General features: G+C 39.6%; 1 protein-coding gene across 2 annotated transcripts; it reads right to left on the minus strand.

Annotated features, from left to right (window-relative positions):
• Positions 1–4243: 4243 nt before the first annotated feature.
• Positions 4244–15290, minus strand: LOC108667945. 2 transcript variants are annotated; one of them, XM_047884139.1, is made up of 13 exons: positions 15126–15290; positions 14307–14431; positions 13918–14153; positions 13360–13483; positions 12447–12583; positions 12076–12197; positions 11239–11492; positions 10613–10769; positions 10292–10402; positions 6925–7103; positions 6123–6337; positions 5167–5379; positions 4244–4724 (listed from the first exon to the last, which is right to left on the minus strand). In XM_047884139.1, coding segments are annotated over exons 1-13 (1959 nt in total). In that variant the 5' UTR covers positions 15210–15290; the 3' UTR covers positions 4244–4722. The 2 variants fall into 2 exon arrangements, with proteins under 2 accessions (XP_047740095.1, XP_018010538.2); XM_018155049.2 differs by lacking the exon at positions 6925–7103 and adding an exon at positions 8226–8404 and having other exon boundaries at positions 15126–15286.
• Between the last annotated feature and the right edge of the window lie 4672 nt (positions 15291–19962).

Raw genomic sequence — 19962 nt, forward strand, 5'->3', positions numbered from 1 at the left:
TCTTAGTGATGTTATCAGTAATGCTTAAGCTATTAGTGTTTTGGAATAAGTTCAAAAGTTTAGTCAGGACTCAGGAGTTCTATCAATTTGGAGATAGAGTTTTCCTGTGGGCAAATCTGCAGGGGCAGTTTGAGTGGAAACTGAAATTTTATCTATACCCATTTGTGTACTCCATCTCCTGGTTTGATTAGTTTGGTGGGTGCCTATCAAGTTGTGTGGGGCACTCTGTGATGGCCCATTAGTTTTTCTGAAAGAGGAGCTTATTATTGAGTATTCCTTGACATGTTTCACAGCATCTCTGTATGATATTTTCTGAAATGTACGAGTCCTCTCAACTTGCGTTTCAAATTTAAGGCGAGGGCAACCCCCATAGCTGGCCGTATGTGGGCCTCCACAGTTGCAACATTTTGGGGTTTGTGTTCTAGTTAAAGGGCAGTCTTTAACATTATGAGGACCCGCACAACCAACACATCGGGTGGGGCCTTTGCAGTTGTTGGCATTGTGTCCAAAGTCTTGGCATTTGTAGCACTGCCAAGGTGTACCAACATACAGGTACCAAGGTGTACCAAGCCCAGATATTCAAATGATGGAAGAGTCTTAGTGGCAAAGATAACCTTAAACATTGAGGTTGGGATTTTATCCTTACCTTTGTATATCCTCATTGCAGAGGCATCATGGTATCCAGCCAGATGCAGCTCATTAGTAAGATCTTCATCTGAAGTCTCATCACCCAAAGGGCCTATTATGCCTGTTTACACTGTGTAATTGAGAGGGAGACGGCATTTGACTTTCCAAGTCCCAATCTCAGTTGTGGAAAGAAGCCGAGGTATATTGGATGGGCTGTGTTTTCCCATCTTGATGATCAGGAGGCCTCTATTAATATTCTTTTGAATTCCCTTGATACCAGCTGTACCAAAACTTGAGGTGGCTAAAGCTTTGCTAAGAGCTATATCATTAGTAAAGAATTTTGACACAGGTCGCTCATCCGGAAGAGGCTCTACTACAATGACCAGAGGATTTGCATTGGCATTTGCCCATGGAGAGTCCTCCAGCTCAGGTAGGTCTGGACAACAAGAGGAGGAGTGTATCCACTGCCTCTGGCCAGCTGTGAGGACTGAGTCAGCATCACTCTCATTGTTGGAACCTAATGAGGGCAAGAACCCTTCAAAGTTTGCATCTTCATCATGGTGCTTATTCAACTGCGCCTCTTGAACAGTTGTTCTCACTATTGTCTCAGAACCTAGCCACAAATCAGAGCCTTCACAATCCACATTCCACAGTGTTAAGGTTGTTACATGTCCCACTCGAGAACTGGATCTGTGAGTCAGAATGGATGTTCTGGTTTGCACTTTGCTGCATGTTTTTTTGCTAAGCCTGACAGGCTGGACATGAGTATTGACTGACTGAGACATGTCTGAGTCTGCATCTATCCCCCTCAGGGGGGACTTCTGACGCGTGTCTATGCTCGTCAGAAGTCCTATGGGATTTCGAGTTCCTGGGGGGATTGTTCCTGAGCGCCCCATTGCTGAGCTCACGGTGTCTGACTGTAGGTCTCAGTTGATGGTCAGTTGTCAACTTAAGTTATTATGTAGGTAGGATTCCTTACATTTCCCTTCTCTGTCTCTCTCGTGCGGGCGGCCAATGTCCCATGTAAGCGACCTCTTGTTTGAGTGTCTTCGTTTCTGTCGCTTTTCACCTGTCCCTTCTTGTCCACTGTGCAGAGAGTGGATGCATATTGCAAGATCTTTGGCGATGCTTCAGTAGCAAAATTTACGCCTTCAAAAGATCTTACCGACACATTTAGATTGTAATTCTTGCATTTAATATATTTGTCAGTCTTTGGCTTCGGCCAACTATTTGGAAAAAAAGTAAGGCTTCCGGTACGTTGGATGGATCAAAATGCAGTAAAGCTTGTCCGGAAATTGGTTGCAATGAGTTCCCACCAAAAAAATGTAAACATAATGTAGTTGCAGTCACATTAGAGCGGTCAGACTGCATCATCACATGTTCAGAACTTCAGTTGACACTTGCTGTACAATCAGACTGTTTTTAGGGTAAATTAGTTATTTGGGGTAATGGGGAAACACGTGCATGCAACCTTGTAAATAAGTTCGTGGCTTGTAAATAGTTTTTCATTACTCCGCGTAAATGGCTTTTCATTAAAAATTACCCGGCAACGCATCTTGAAAATGGTCAGCGACAGTGGTCACTGGTCAGCGACACTTAAGCGAATGGTCAGCACATATGGGCTTAAAAACCCATATATTGGCGATGCTGCTTCCACCTTCTGCACCCTGGCTTCTTGTCAGTTGTCACTTCATCTCTTTGAGAAGCCAATGCTGCTTTTTTTGAGCCAGCTTCAGCGGGCTCAGGGCTGGACAATTGAGACCTTCCACCCCTTGTGGGTGATGACTGATGAATAGGCTAATTGAGACCTTCCACCTCTATGGTGATCATGTGATGTTCATCTTGACTTTCGGTGCGAGATAGCTAAATAGTTGAACTTACCTGATTTCCGATATATTTAAGAGTCTCGTTCACCTGTTGAAGCGCTAGTAAACATTTGGCCACTAAACTAACTGAGTCTGCATCATCATCAGTCGATCCAGATGAATGGCTATTACATTTTTTTCTATGTTTCCCCTTCCCCATCTTCCTAATCTAAGTGAAAGTAACCTACAAAGTACAAACTATGGAATCAGATACAAAATTTATTAGTTTAAAGAGAGCTACTCACGTACGTCCGTCTTCCACGAAGTCCTACTTGCAAGTCCGTCTACTTGGTTTGAAATTTTCCAAAATCCCAGTAGGTTCACCGCATAATCAGGCACTGCGGAAAGAAGACTAACCACTGACCACTCCGCGCCAGTTTGAGCACTCCACATCGTTTGAATCTGTTAGGCCACACGAGGTTAGGCCGGAATAGGTACAGCCAGATGCGGAATTTTCTGCTGATGAGCGAGCATGCCTAAGGAAGTATTGGCGCAATTAAACACTTTCTAGGCAAAGGATTCATGAACCAGTTTCCAGAGCTCCTGTAGGAATAAATAAGAAGTATTGGCTGAATACCTACAACGTTATTTTCTTAATTAAATCAGTGGGTCAGTGTTGTGAATTACGGTGTTCCAGCGTTTTCTGCGGCTTCTTGTTCTGTAGCCGAGTATACCCAATTATTGCATGCTGAAGCTGGACGCTGGCTCCAAGCATATTTAGGAGTTAAATTTTTGGCTCACGGCGTCGCCTCCGGTATTTGTTGATAAATCCACAATAGATACAATGGCTTTGACTAAAAAAGGCTTATGAATCTCTAGGTTCGGTCATTGAGAAGTTATTCGGAAAAGTCTCTTGTGCCATATCGCTGCTCCCCTCAGCTGCCATATCGCTGCCTCTCTCATCTGCCATTGTACTACCGCTCCTGCCATGGGCGACATGGATGATCTCCCAGAACTCCAAGAAACATCGACATAAGAACAAGAAAGAAGCTGACCGTTTAGGACACACTAATATTTGTTATGATAAGACTCAGCATGCGAATTCCAAGAGTGAATAAAACACCATTAAAATATTCTATATTAAATACATATATTCAATTAAAATTCTCTTTATTCAATACATATATTCAATTAAAATACTCTTTTTTTCAATGCAAAACTATTCATATCTAAGTGCGCAAGCACGTAAGCACAAAGTTGTACCAAGAAATCAACATCATCTTGAGCTCTACATCTAAGACAGAACTTAGTCGGAACACGTGAGCACTGAAAGGGTCAACAAAACCTGACTGAAAAACTTATGTTTTCTTTGTAAGTGATTAATCAATTCCTGACTGAAGTAATTAATTCAAACAGCGGCGGTATGAACCTAAGCAGGAACCTTGTTCAATACATTAGATGGCAAGAACAAAATTATATCCCAATTCCAACACAACAAGTAGCTGCAGGGTCGACGCAGAAAAATATCTCTCTACATTATTTTTAACCCAGAAAGAAATTCGATTTTTCATAAACGTTACTTCGGATGTTTTGGCCTGTTGTATTTCAAACAATTGAACTTGAATAAAGTAACAAAGCTGCTTAGAGTGCAAGAGTAAAGCCAATTAACTGATCACTTAAATCGTAGGTTAAATAGTTTCATGTTAAAATTAAAAATGCAGCGATAGTGACAAATTTCAGTTGACAAGAACCAGCACGATGTCAACGCTTAATGAGTATAATAACTAAAAAACTTGTATTTGATTTTTCGAGGTAGAGCGATCAATTTATTTGAAACAATCTTGATTTTGTGTATTTTAATGTTACAAAGATGGAAAAGCCAAAAATGATTCAAAAGCCAAATATGGTTCATTCGTGACATCTAAACAATGCTGCAAAACTTCATATCTCTAAGTAAACCCTGCAACACCTTATCGTTAAGAGATTTCCACTGAGGCAAAAAAAAACACATATTATTATGGTTAAGACACAGAGATTGCCAAGTCCCCTGAGCATGACTCGCGTGACAGAATAGTGCAGATCTCAGCGATGATACGACACCGCAGAGTAGGTAGCCTGGTTAGCTCCACTCAACGCATAACAGAACTGCAGCACAAGCCAGGCTCAGTATGCAGATCTCAGCGACGATACGACACCGCAGAGCAGCCTAGTTAGCTCCACTCAACGCATAACAGAGCTGCAGCACAAGCCAGGCTCAGTATTCACGATGGCCACCGTAGAGCAAATAGTCCTCTGCAAGATAAGTTAATTAGCAAATCAGGCACTAGAGTTTGGGGAAGTCTTGCAAAACTGATGCAATCATAATTCAGGCTATTAGTTGAAATACGCATACGACTAAAATTGTTATAAATATGAAATGTACTATAATGTAAATTAAACAACATACACATTGAAGCATTGGTACTGGCAAGAATTGGGTGTACATTGGACTTTTTTATGATTTTAGGCCAATTAAATCACTAATGTCACGTCTACTAACACTTACAAGTTTAAGAAAAAAATTCTCCCTATTCGATTGTAATTTTGTAAGATAGATTAAATTTTTTTTAAGAACTCAGCTTCAGCCATGACCAACTCGAAAACAGAACTCTGATAGAATAAATAGTCACACAACTAGAAACATGAAGCTGCGCATTTTTTATGAAAGCTCAAGTTCTAAAGACCACGAACGTACATATATCTTCGTCGAGTGGTTCATCATAAAGCCCGGCGATGTTGTCAGGATCGTCAGAATCTTCATACGTCTCGAAGACCAAGAGCTCCCTGTCAATATCCAAGCATTTATGGCGACGCTTCTGCTGGAGGAGGTCGCGGCCGAAGTCCAGCCAATCAATATCAAAGCGACTCGACCCGACGACCTCGTAGATGTACGACTCCAGTTTGTGGTCTGAAATAAAAACACATTCATGCACATCGGAACAGTTGTCGGAATGTCTTTACAGAGACTCCTGAGTTTTAGTTAAATAAAATGAATAAATTAATTACGGTTCGATTATTGTCCACTATTTATAAAAGAGCAAATAAAGAAGTAAATGGGCAGCTGCAAATTAGAAATTATTTAAGGTAAGGCACAGCGAGGTAGTAATACAGGAATAGATAAGGTAGCTAGATCGACACGTTCGCTAGTGAACCGGCGAGTGTCGGAGCAGTCTTTACGTAAGTGGACGCTTATAGAGGTTGGACTACGACTGACTCATGGGATGCTCGAGGCACTTATATGTATAGACTAGCTACAATGACGTCACGGAAGGAGACGCGGGTGATGCTACTGGAGGTATGGGTGGTGATGTATAACTTTATTCAGGAGCATGCAGTTGTGGTGTTACTACCTGAATGCGATTCATTCTACATTTTAAATGGGAAGTTCAAAAGGAAGAAAATAAAAGAGAAATGCACGGTTACGTAAATAAAAAAATTTAGCTAGTGTGCATATTGGAACTTGTGTGCATTTTCAACAATGTTCATCAATGGATGCGGGAGAAAACTCATTGATGATCATATCAGATTAACAGCAGAGAACATGTCTCTTAAAAATACCGCATGAAATATAAATTCATTATAACTTATCTGAAGAAAGTTAAGGCAGGTTACTTGATTTGTCCCAATATCTGGAAACTTGTGGGAGTGAACCTTTGATTTTGATGAAAGGATCTGCGAAGGCCACATGGTGGGCGTAGTCGACATGCAGCACGAGGGGCTCGTCGTTGTCGAGGCTCCGTGAGGGGAGAGAGCGCCTTTCATCAGCCAGCGCCTTCCAGCGTAGCTTAGCGAGCTCCTGCGCCGCGGAGAGATCCACGGACACCATCGCGGCGCCTATCTCGACCAGCTGAACGTGGGCCACGAGTCTGTAATGCACCACGCATTAGGGAGCTGGTCTGGAGCAAGAGCACCGCGGCTACCGGCAAGGTATAGGTTGTCACACGCGGGCAGTAGCGAGGAATTAAGAGTGTGCGGCACAATTCCAAAGGTGACAACTTTATCTGGACACATCATAGAGGTACGCAAGCAGCTTTTGTGGAACTAGAACGAACCGTGATAGGAAGAAGAAATTAATTCTTGACCTGATTTGAGCGAGTAAGTTGAAACTGGATGAAATATAATTTCAATGAAATACACAAGCACAGCTAAGATTTAAATTTCAATTAACAGCAATGTAGTGTGATGGAAACATGAATTGTGACTAACAGATTTTTCATGATATAAGTGCACACGATAAAATCCATTCATCACTTGATCAATTTCAATTTGTTCTTCAAAAATATTATTTGCAGACGTACTTTTTATAATTTGCGTATGTGCGTGGGACAGAAATGCCTATCGATCACCCGCCCGTCCCATTTGATGGCCGAACAACGACAAACGTGCCAGTTAAGAAGCTAACCACTCCGGCATTCGAGTTCACACAAATTTGCGAGGACCAGAGAAGACTCACAGTTCAAGTTGAGCCATTGAGAATTTCTTGCTTTTGGCAAAGACTCGCCGCAGCTTGGGCATGCGCAGGAGGCTCTTGTAGGAGTTATCGTCCAAAGCGACGGAAGGCAGCGTCAGGGACGTCACTGACGTCGGCGCCAGCGAAAAGTCTATAGCTAAGACTTCATTTCGTGTGTGCATCTGAGGAGAAAAATAAACATTATTAATAGATAAAAAAGAAAGAATTACTTCCAGCCGAACAAATATTTCTAGACTTCCTGTCCCCAGCATTATGCTTGGATGAGAATCTATTAAAATAGTACGATGGATTAACGACTGAAACCCTTGAAGAAAATTGCTGGATGAAAATTCGTGAAACGCCGTATTCCTCGCATGAAATAAAATATTACACTGTCCCATGCAAAATGGTGACAGCGTCATTTGAATTATTTTCAATATATACTTCTATAGGTTTCCGATGAATAAAAAATATATTTAAAAAAATATGCCTGAACAATTTCAAAGGGTCAACCTTTTATCATCATACATTGACCGTCATCAATGTAATTTTTTCCTAAACGACTAAGGACGAGATTTATCAGTCTGCAGATACAAAATAAACATTCTGTCAACTGTTGCATAGTCATTTGTCAACGCTGTTTGCACTAATAGGCCCAATAACGCGAGTTACCGTCAATAGGCAGCGGGCTAGAATTTAGAATAATATTTACCCACTTCAAGATTTGTGCACAAATGGAAAACTGAACAGTCATTTAGGGCACAAATTTCTAGAATGAAGAAATGCTACGAGTGTTGAAATAAATCTAGTGTCCGTATTTTTTAGGCGAATACTATTTGCCTTAGAGGCTTAGACAGTGGTTGGCACAGTCCGCTAATCCGCTAATTAGCGAAGATGACATTTTCCTTAGCCGATGTGCCACACAATTCTTGACCTGATTTGAGCGAGTAAGTTGAAACTGGATGAAATATAATTTCAATGAAATACACAACCACAGCTAAGATTTAAATTTCAAATAACAGCAATGTAGTGTGATGGAAACATGAATTGTGACTAACAGATTTTTCATGATATAAGTACACACGATAAAATCCATTCATCACTTGATCAATTTCAATTTGTTCTTCAAAAATATTATTTGCAGACGTACTATTTATAATTCTGCGTATGTGCGTTGGACAGAAATGCCTATCGATCACTCGCCCGTCCCATTTGATGGCCGAACAACGACAAACGAGCCAGTTAAGAAGCTAACCACTCCAGCACTTGAGTTCACACAAATTTGCGAGGACCAGAGAAGACTCAGTTTAAGCTGAGCCATTGAGAATTTCTTGCTTTTGGCAAAGACTCGCCGCAGCTTGGGCATGCGCAGGAGGCTCTTGTACGATTTGTCGTCCAAAGCGACGGAAGGCAGCGTCAGGGACATCACTGACGTCGGCGCCAGCGAAAAGTCTATGGCTAAGACTTCATTTCGTATGTGCATCTGAGGAGAAAAATAAATATTATTAAAAGATAAAAAAAAGGATTACTTCCAGCCGAACTAATATTTCAAGACTTCCTGTCCCCAGCGTTATGCTTGGATGAGAATCTATTAAAATAGTGCAATGGATTAACGACTGCAACCCTTGAAGAATATTGCTGGATGAAAAACGCCGTATTCCTCGCATGAAATAAAAATATTACACAGTCCCATGCGAAATGGTGACAGCGTCATTTGAATTATTTTCAATATATACTTCTATAGGTTTCCGATGAATAAAAAATATATTTAAAAAAAATATGCCTGAACAATTTCAAAGGTTCAACCTTTAATCATCATACATTGATCGTCATCAATGTAATTTTTTCCTAAAGGACTAAGGACGAGATTTATCAGTCTGCAGATACAGAATAAACATTCTGTCAACTGTTGCATAGTCATTTGTCAACGCTGTTTGCACTAATAGGCCCAAGTAACGCGAGTTACCGTCAATAGGCAACGGGCTAGAATTTAGAATAATATTTACCCACTTCAAGATTTGTGCACAAATAGAAAACTGAACAGAGTCATTTAGAGCACAAATCTCTAGAATGAAGAAATGCTACGAGTGTTCAAAGAAATCAAGTGTCCGTATTTTTTAGGCGAATACCATTTGCCTTTGAGGCTTAGACAGTGTTTGGCACAGTCCGCTAATTAGCGAAGATGACATTTTCCTTAGCCGATGTGCCACACTGATGGCTTACTACGTCAACATATGAACGTCGACCAATCACGTCTCATGTAACAAAAGACGTGATAGGTTACACAAGACGTGATTGGTTGACGTACATATGTTGACATAGTCAGCCATCAGTGTGGCACATCGGCTAAAGAAAACGTCATCGTCATTTTCGCTAATTAGCGGTTAGCAGACTGTGCCCACCACTGACCTTAGATGATCAATGCAACTCAAATTCAATCACGACATACTGAGGGACAACTTCAAAATTGTAAATTTCAACTAGTGAAGAGGAATTGCAGGCCATTCAAAATTGGTTTCTAATTCTGTGCAAGACGGACATAGCACCCAGATCATGAAGGACCACACGGGTTAAAGCATGTTCCGTGTACAAGATATGGTAATCCCTTGCTATATCACGGCTTCACTCCAATGTATCACTATTCAACTTTTCCCCGAATATTAACGACAAAAATGATTTCCGGTTAAATTTGCTGATTTGCGGGTTTCTGTGGAAGTCGACCAGCAAATTTAAACAGCCCGCGTATAGTAGTACTATATATACTAGTGTGATATGTATTATGTAAGAGTGTGAGAAGGGCTTTTTAATACTTAAAACAATGGAAACTTAACGAGTCATTACAATATAAATACTTGAATAGGTACTATCAGTCGATTAATTCCCCCATCGAGCCGTATCAGGGACATAACACAAGCAATAGGCTAGGGATTATCATAATGTAAATTGATTGTTCATGCTATGCAATCATAGTTGGCATATTCCGTGTACACTTAATCATGTCGAAATTAAAAGCATACTGTCAACCATATTAAGATATATTCGAGACATGGGCCAGAGTATCTGCGGGCCAGCTTTTAGCATTTTGATAGTTATAGTTATTTTGAGCACCTAGCAGGCTTTGACTGTAAATCTTGCCAAAAAATATTTTAAACGAGAGAGTTTATGTATCACATCATAACAAAAAAGGGAAAATCAAAGTTAGAACACATATTCAAGTAAATAATCTGAATAGCAAACCATGAAGTTAAGAACTCTGAAATTTGCAATAACGGTGAATATAGTGAAAAAAATATGAAGAAGGAGGTTTTCAAGTGAGGGTACTTGACTCAATTCACTTGAAGTTTCAGTCCCGCTTGGGCTAGCAGCTCACCTCGTATACTTTCTTTGTTGAGAACTCGATGTAAAGATCCTCGAGGTCAGGCAGAGCGCTTTTGAGAAGAACCTCAATATTATCATCGTCAGAAGCAATAAAGTGCAGCACCTGCAACAGCAAAAAGCCGTTTTGTCACTCCAATGAAACATCAAAAGGGCAAACAAATAATTTCTTCAACCAGCACAGGAATGATTGGTTAAGATTCGGGATTGAGACCAATCAAACCAATCTCTGCACACAAGTGTCTCAGGCAGATTTCTTGGTCAAAATCTTCAACATTCAATTTTTGCAAGTTTGAAACAAAGTCAATTTTCCTACCTTCAAGTTCTTGAATATCTTGAAATTGAGGGACACATTATAACAGGAGAAATCAAGCTGGAGTTGGGCCAGCGCAGGACATGAGCGTGCCATGGATGACAGAGTTTCATAGATGACAGAGTCACATCTACCTCCACCTTGACAGCGACACCATTTCCTGCACGCCAAGCCCAGCAAATACCACCCGTAAAGTCAAGTGATTTAATGCAAGAAATACAAGTAATATTGGAAGTCTCATGGAAGTATTTCGACTTGGCAAGGAAGTCTCATCCTTATTAAATGAACTCAAATATTTACTCGTGATGTTCAGGCAAGCACGTCAATTGTAGGAAAGGTCCTTCAAATAATTTTCGTGCTGATTTACCCGCGAGACTAAACCGCTTGATTCAACTATTATCAACTTCAAGGCAAGGGACAATTTAAGAAACATGAACTAATATATTTTAGGAGCATTTTCAAGTCAATTCAGAAATTATGCTTGCATTCATCCATGCAAACCACTAATTAGTACGTTATTCCAACATGTTACTTCCTCTAAACTGCTATTCCTTTAACCCATTTTCCCTGTAACCTGTTTTTCCTTCAGTCCGTTTTTTCTGTAACCTATTAGGAGGCATTTGACTTACTTAATTGGCTGTGTATTGTCAAAAATACGCAATGTCGTGAGGCATGACTTGAATGGTGAGTCCGTATAGTTTTCAGTCGATCCCAAGGAACAAAGACTTTGAATGTTGTGGATTGACAGCTCTTTAAGAGGAGTTTTCAACTGCCATAGAAGACCCCAGTTATTGGTAAGATCAATCATTCTGCCCAGCCGCAACACTTCCAAACTTTTGCATTTCTTCAATTCTCGTAGCAATTTGCCAGTACGGAATGTGCCCTAGAAAAATTATTCATTAATTTATTGGCACTTCGAAGGGTCTCAAGCAAATTCCTTGAATTCCCTCAACTCAACAAATTGAACACTGCAAACGAATTCCGGCTCTAACGTTCTGCCGAGATTATAATATAAAGAAAGACACATAAAATATTCATCTGAAGTAAAAGCCCAAAACTGTAAGCAGGCCATAACACCTACTCCAGAAAAAAAACTTGGGAAAACATGCTAAGTTAATCGCTGAGATATAAAAATTGCAGGCCGCATAGAACGCAGGGAAAATACCACAGAAAAATATGCAAATATGTCTGGTATATATGTCAAATATATCTGGCAAATATATGAAAAATATGTCTGGACTAACGACCAGACAATGACCACCACATGGAGTGAGTGTTGGTCATCAAGATTACGTCAATGTACAGGTCTATAAATTCCAACAATGCATACTTATTACAACTCGGACCAGCCTAGTATATAGGTGCTGATAATGTGCATTTGTTAGACAACCATGCATGATACATAGGTGAGGACAATGCACCATCGTTACGACCTTGCATTGACAACTCTGCCACACAAGCCTCACTTCAAAACACAAAGTCCTGAGTTTGGTGCAGCGCGAGAAGATGGTCTTCATGGGAATGTAGGGGCGAATTCTCTGAGGCCTGAATGAGAGGCATAAATCCTCCAAATTCACAGCAAGTCGGCCTGAAATTAAAAAATATTAGTGTTCTCAGTTATTTGCAAAACATTCGTTCATAAACGCAACAAGACTGTTTGAATCTTTTAACTAGTCTTTATTCAGAGTTTCCCACAAAAAAATGTATAAAACAATTTAATGAAGCAATATAAATGAAATAAAGAAGGACCTGAACATCAAATATGGTTTCTTAACTAAAATTTGTATCTAAATTTTGTAATTTATTGGTCTGATTTGGAAGAAGCAGGGAAGCGTACCTATAGCATCAAATACGTTGACATCTAAGCTGCAGAAATACTCGTCGAGTCTCAGAGTTGTGAGGTGGCTTGCATTCATGATGAGCATCTTGTAGGTGCAGAGCTTGATGTCCTGTGTAAGCTGAGCTGGCGACTTGCTGGAATGCAGGGCAAACATGGCTATGCCGTCATAAACTAGCAATACAAAACAAGGCAATATATGTGTCAAGCAAAAACTTTGAAGAAATAATGGATGAAACAGCCTACTACAAGTGCACTTGAGCCAAAAATTTTGCAATATTTATAACAGATAAAAGTAGAATATCATGGAAAAATTTATAATTATGAATATCAATAAATCAATGCAATTCATGAAAAAGTAGACGTAGAATGGTTAAGAAGAGCTTCAGCTATTAAGCTATTTCACACAAGTTGAAAAGAAACCAAGAATTTGTCACTAATTTCTCCAATAGTTCATCAACCCACAAGGAGCGAAAGGTCACAAGTGACCAGGTCGCAAAAGCTGGCAAGAAATAAGCTGAATTAACATATCAAAGAGTCGAAGTAATATGGCGGTGAACCGAAACATAGACACTCGTACCAGAGGTCATTCGTGCGGCCGTCACACGAGACATAGAAGAGAAATGTCCTGCCTACGTGACAACTTTACAAATGAGACCCACAGTCATATACCGCGAGCTCTTCGGTGGGGCGCCCAGAATCAATGTCTTTAAGAACGTGAAATCCAATATGACTTCTGATGAGCACAGGCACATGTAAGAAGTCCCATCAGGGGTGTGCCATCTCTGTAGTGGCAGTCATGCCATAACACGATCCCTTCCATGTAGTATTGTAGTGGCAGTCGCACCACAATACGATCTCTTCACTTCCCTGCACAATCACTTCCATGTTAGGACAGCCGGTAAAAGCCCACCTGCGGCATTCGAGGAGATTGCGGTGCGCACTTTGCCAGACGCAGTCGTCATAGTCATAAGTGAAGTCTATGAAGCTTTTCTGGCCCAGCTCGCGGTAAACAAGAGACTGGAAGCGTCGACACACTGCAACATGAATGAACCTAGAAATAGATTATAAGAAGGCAGAATATTGATAATAGGTAATAGCTTGCTTCTTCTTGCTTAACCAAACGATGTCTGTAAGAAGCTTTAGCCTAACAGAAAGCAGGTGATTACACTGAGGAATTAATTTATGTTCAATAGAGTAGTAATGTGAATAGATATGCTAAGACTATAAAAAATAAACAGAAATGATCATAAAAAATTGGCAGGATATACACCTGACAGTAGCATTTAAAATATCGTGCTTCTCTTCATTGTTTAGTCAAATTTAAAGTTTCTATAGTGATGTATGACGTAAATGTATTACCTTAATTTAATAGCAACTATAGTTAACTCACATGATAATAAATGGATCGATTAAAATAGCTGCTGCCATACAGCCTGAGCTGATAAGCTTCCACATTCATGCAACTTACCTGCTTCAAGCATCAGTTTCTCCGACACATTTAAATATTTAAAAATATGAAGCAAGATGTCATCATTGAGGACATGGAGTGTAGGCTGTCCATTGCATGCAGGGCTCAAGTCAAACTCTTCACTGGGCAGCTTATGCGGCTTGTAGTGCTTCGAGCTTGGTCGTGAGGGGTCCAAGTCAAAGGATTGCCATACAAATGCTTCCCGCTTCCCAAAGAACACTTTACCTTCCAAAATACTGAAAAGAGGTATTTGCAATAAAATTAAAATAGAAATAACTTTTTATCAAGTAACATGAAAGAAAAATTTTTCACTTGTATGTAGTTGCTCACAAGTGTCACAACATCAAAAATACACAATATGTTCATTAGGCTTTCTAAACTAAACTCACAAATCACTTTTAAGCCAGCTCGGGGGAACAATGATGGCAGAGGCAGAATTCTTGCCAGGCTTCCGCTTAAGGGTGATGCAGTCTTGCGCAATATCAAACTTCTCCGCTATCCCATTTTTATTAACCTGATATTCAAATTCAAATAATAATCATAAAATAAAGTTTCAAAGAAAAAACATCAATAATTGAAAACATTGTTATGCTCTAAGAAAAAAATAAAATTGATTAGGAAATGTAGGTAAAAAAATAAGATGCATTAGTTGATGTATGAAAAACAATCCAATCATGAACTACCAGTTTAATACTAATAGGTGTTTACAGGTAGTCAGATGTAGACATTGGCACAAAATACTATGGTCATGAACACGGATTAATGAAGTGCCACCTCAATTATTTATAGACAAAACTCGTTAGGCCCCAAAAAATGTGAAATAATATGTGAAGGAGAAAGTTGCATTTTGAATATTTATCTGCAAAATCTTACCATTTATGATGAATTTGAAACTGTCAAACAAATTATTGTTAACTACAGTTACAATAGGCTTTTTATGCTTCCATAATTGTTAGCTGCAAAATTTCTGAACTGACACACCAATAAAAAATAATATAAATGCAAGAATCACACAATTTATTACAGGAACAATAAAAGCAAAATTAAAAAATCCTACAAATTAGGACTAAGAGATGAATCAAAATTGCACTATGTTTTGCCATTAATAATACAATAGAAGAAGACAAACTGATTACTGGTTAAAATAGAGTTAGGCCGATACAGACCAGCAAGCCTGGCAAGGGCTAAACATTTAGAAGTTAACTTACCAATAAAGGCAGATTCACAACATGTATGGGCAAGGGTTCAATTTCAGATGTAAGGTCTCGGAATTTGTCATACAAAAATTTCATTTTACCTGCTCAATGAGGACACTAAATTAATTGATAGCTAATCTATGGCAGAATTGAGATGAGCCACCTAACTTTTTCTGGCACAATATTTAATCATAATTAATAATATTCGAACACTTATCCTCTACTTCTAAAAAACATCTTCAACTATAAAAACAGTTCATTTTCAGTAAAAGCAAGGCAATGATGGCATAAGCCCACTTGTTCTTGCAAAAGCTGCAAACACTCTTGCCAAACCCATCTGCCTTCTGTTTAGACAATCTCTTGAGTCTGGCAAAATACCGGATGACTGGCGGCAAGCAGTAGTTTCACCTATCTTTAAGAAAGGTAACAGATATGATACCAGCAACCATCGGCCGGCCAGCCAGACCACACATCTACAAGCCAAAAACCTCATTTGCAAGGAGCAGCATGCATAGTGACAAACCAGAGATTTTTTAAAATCTCTTCATTTTCAATTTCCTCAGTTACCCAAGATTTTTCGATCTTGGGTAAATGAGATAATAATCTTTTCATATCTAGATCATATCTAGATCTAGATATGAAAAGGCTATGGCTGATTTGCATTTGGTATTTATATCAACACATTAATTGCAAATCGAGAAATCATTATAAAAAAAAGATCAATAAATTAAGGCGTCAATTTAGAAAAAAACATTTGATAAAATAAAAAAAAATTTGATGGTCAAATTCACACTCAATAATTAATCTAATACCAAAGAATACTGCATGAGCCATCACATTCACTAGACACTACACTATGATAATGCTGATAATGAGCCATCACGTTCACTAGACCAGCATTATGTATGATAATGCTGGTATCCATGATACTTTACTGGTCTACTTATAGGACTCAAAAATGAACTTGAGCTAGAGTCTAAAAACTATCTGCTTTGCCACTATGGGCCAGTATGGCTTCGTCGCTGGCCGCTCATGTACAACCCAACTGCTGGAGCCTCTTGATGAATGGACTGAGATTCTTGATGATGTAGGCAGCATAGACGCCATTGACATAGACTTTCAGACAGCGTTTGACACCATACCGCATTGGTGACTCATTCTGAAACTCCAAGCGCTCGGTGTAAGTGGACAAGTATTTCATTTATCAGTGCGTTCCCAACTGATCGCCGGCAGAGAGTAGTTATCAATGGCGTACCATCATGGTAAGATAAACCTTTTATAAGGTTTATGTGCCATCATGGCAAGATAAACCTTTTATAAGGTTTATGTACCATCATGGCAAGATAAACCTTTTTTTAAGATAAGGCACCATGCTGGAGAAACCTAATAGCATCGTCATCCTGCAGTGGCCTGACATCATCTGACCAATGATGACAGAGGCCCTTGTCTCTATGCATTGGACTCCAGCTATCCAAAGATGAATGTTGTCACATTTAAAATGTCATTAGTAAATTAAAATTTCTTCCTTGATCAACCAACGTCATCTGAAGAATATTGTTTGATTGTCTGGTTTAGAAAACTTAAATCCATGAGTTCTCTGGTCATTAAGCACCCATATACAGGGTCCGCCATATTTATTGCAACGGATGTTTTTTTGTTATTTCTCAATGAAACAAACAGGTGCATTGTTTTTTTATTGGATGAGCTAGTAGCCAAGAATTACCTCAACAATTCTCAGACATATTTATTCAATATGACCACCCTTATCTTTACTGACGACCTCCAATCTATGCAGGAAAGCTTCACAGGAGACACGCAGGATCAAGTCTCATTCTTGTGTCAATTTAGACTTCAAACTATCCAAAGAATCATGAGGTGTTCTGCAGACCCTACTCTCTAAATAGCCCATACAGAAAGACCACACAGCACATTTCCAGAATGGTTCCATCAACACTCAGGGGAGGAGGTGTGATTTGTTTGTTTGTAAAGCACATGCATTTGGTCTTTGAGAGATTGAGGGTCAATCCCCAGGTCTTTGTCCAGTTGAAGAACTGTGAGAGTTGTGACTGGAGCCTAGCGGTGGCACTGTTTATATCTGGACTACTAGTGAAGAAGGTAACATCATCTGCATATTCAGCAGTGACCACCCCTGGCTGAGGGACTCTGAATATGCAGGACTGAGGGACTGTCATCACATGCGTTTTCTTAAGTGACTCAAAACATCTGTTTAATTCATAGAAATAGGTTCATTCAGGTCTGAGGGACTGTCATCACTCAGTGCAATGGCTAGTGGGAGAATAATGTATGATGGGTAAGGAGAAGGTGCAGAATAATTTAAAATACTTTCATAGTAGGATGCAAGAGCCTCAACTTTGGAGTGTGCATCAGAGAGGACTGCATTATTTGAGATAAGGGGCTGTGATTTCCAGTAGGATGGAGTTTGTAAGCCTTTCACACATTTCCATAGTAGTTTTAGAGGAGTGTCTGAAGAAACCATGCAGCAGAACTGCTTCCAGGAGTCACGCTTGGCCTGCTTCACGTCCCATTTGACTTTTGCTTCCGAACGTTTGAAGGCTATGAGAGCAGCTGGAGATGGCTGGGAGATGAGAGTTTTCTTTGCAGCTTTTCTGGCAGCAACTGCCTCTGCATATTTCCGAGTCCACCAGGGTCTACAGTATTTTGGTGTTACTATTTCTCTTGTCTTTGAAAAGACCTCTGCACTGGCTGCCACAATATTGTCTTCAAATGAGGTGCAACTTTTCTCCAATTCTGGTAATGGCAGCCCATCTCTTAGGAGAAGTTTAGTTGACCACTCACCCCATAACTCGTCCACAAACTTCCAGGATGGGCAAACTTTGAATTGAACAGTAGATAGCTCTATTCTAACACAGGTGAAAATTGTGTAATGATTGCTGCCCAGGTCATCTCCGGAGTGCACTGATGATATTGGTTTTAAATGGGATGAAATAAAAGACAAATCCAATGTTGAAAATGAATTGTGATAGATGCTATAGAATGTGGGCAGAGGTGTTGGAGTTAGTAAACAGAGAGAAGGATCACTCAGTAGCACATCCTCTATATTCTTACCAGTTATGTTGGATGTCTTGTTTGGTTCCCATATTTGACTGTGGGCATTAAAATCACCAACTATGAGCCATGATGGCCCCTTTTGGGAAAAGTAGTGGTTTAGCTCTGCTAAGGATATATTCTGACAAGGGTTGTACACATTGATAATGGAGAATGACACATTTGCATTTTTCAGAAATAGTTTGACCCCACACACCTCCAAATTCCCTTGTGGATAAGGCTGCAAATTCAAATTCAGGAAAGATACATCACTTCTTACTAAAATTGCAAGGCCCCCACCAGCATGTGCAGCAGCTCTATGCATGTAAATTGGAGTGTAATTAACAAATGAAGGCTCATAGTCAGCAGATAACCAAGTCTCTGAGAGGCAGGCAACCTGTGGTTTATTAGTATACAAATATATTTTAAAATTGCTTAATTTGTTCCACAGACTGTGACAATTCCATTGCATTATTTTTAGCTGCCTGTTCATTGACATTTTCCTGGATTTAGTTTTGATGAGGTGATTGAATCTTTACTAGTGCTTTTCAGTGGTTTCCCTGTTACTGTCCTGCGTGATTTTCCTCCAATTATGGGAGAGGGGCACACTGTATCTGACACCAGTTTCTTCCTCAAGTGGTGCCCACCAATGATTGGGGAGGGATTCAACTGAACATTTCCAGTGCATGCGTCCATTACTGTCTCTGCAGCTGGGGTAGAGTGAGGAGCACCTCCAGACCTCAAAGGCACAGGATTAGTATCACACATAACAGGCACAGCTGTTGCAGCTGCATAGGAAGAGGCTATGTTGTGAGGGATGGTCTCTGGTGGCTGAATATTACTGAATGTTTCTGCAGCAAGTTTTGAGATGGTTTCCTTTGTAGTGATTATGTCTGGGTAGTGACAAAGAGACAGGACTCGTGACAAGAGGTCAATTAGCTGGGATAATGAAACATTAGGCTCTGCAGGTTGCTGGGCAGGTATGGCAGTTTGAGTACCGTCAAACGGGGTAAAAAGGGACGGTTTTGAGGGTTTTTCTCTAATAACTTCTTACCATGAAACATTTCAGAATCAAGTTTAGGCTCATTTTATAGCTCTTTGCAAGGGCTATCAAATGGCATCTTCAAAAAAATTTCATATGCTATTCGTAAGGTGCCAGATGCAAAATAAAACTGTCCCGATTTACCCCTGGGAATGGGGTAATCCAGGACACTTGCAATAAAAGTTACTTTTAAAACGTTTGAAGCATGCAGAGTGTACTCATTCATTACTAACAGTACTCTGAAGTCCTCCTCCTTCATTGTAGATGATGTAGATGTAAAATAAATGACATTCTCTGTAATTTTTACTTGTTTTTCCTTTATTGATATGATATCACCATATTCATTAATTACCATATTATTAATGTGATATTACTGTATCCATGGACATGCCATTGAGCATTGACAACGACCTTGTCCACTGCAAGCTTCATATCAGCAGCCATGTAGCATTTCTTCTGTATCTGTAAGCTTACAGGATGGTTTGTAATTTCACACAATTTTAATCGAGTCTAGTGATTTCACTACAACAAAAAAGATCATGAAAAACATACCTGAAACAGAAAATAATGTTCTAGTGACAACCATCATATATTTTGAAGAAATAAATCATAGTTTAGGTCAATTACTTCTCTTTCTATGATGCCCAGTGCACAATTCTATATATAGCATTCCATGTACAATTTTGTGATAATGCACTAATTTTCCGATAAGTGAATTTTTTCGCCAAGCGAGGTAAATGT

The sequence above is a fragment of the Hyalella azteca genome, unplaced genomic scaffold, assembly GCF_000764305.2.
Source record: "Hyalella azteca isolate HAZT.00-mixed unplaced genomic scaffold, Hazt_2.0.2 contig14662, whole genome shotgun sequence".
Lineage (NCBI taxonomy): Eukaryota > Metazoa > Arthropoda > Malacostraca > Amphipoda > Hyalellidae > Hyalella > Hyalella azteca.

Coding starts and splice junctions, on each gene's coding strand:
- LOC108667945 (XM_047884139.1), bottom strand. CDS start 15,209: ATGAAATTTTTGTATGACAAATTCCGAGACCTTACATCTGAAATTGAA. Junction 13,484..13,917: donor GAAACTGATGCTTGAAGCAG/GTAAGTTGCATG, acceptor TTCATGTTGCAG/TGTGTCGACGCTTCCAGTCT. Junction 7,104..10,291: donor CAACAAAGAAAGTATACGAG/GTGAGCTGCTAG, acceptor TTTTCTCCTCAG/ATGCACACACGAAATGAAGT.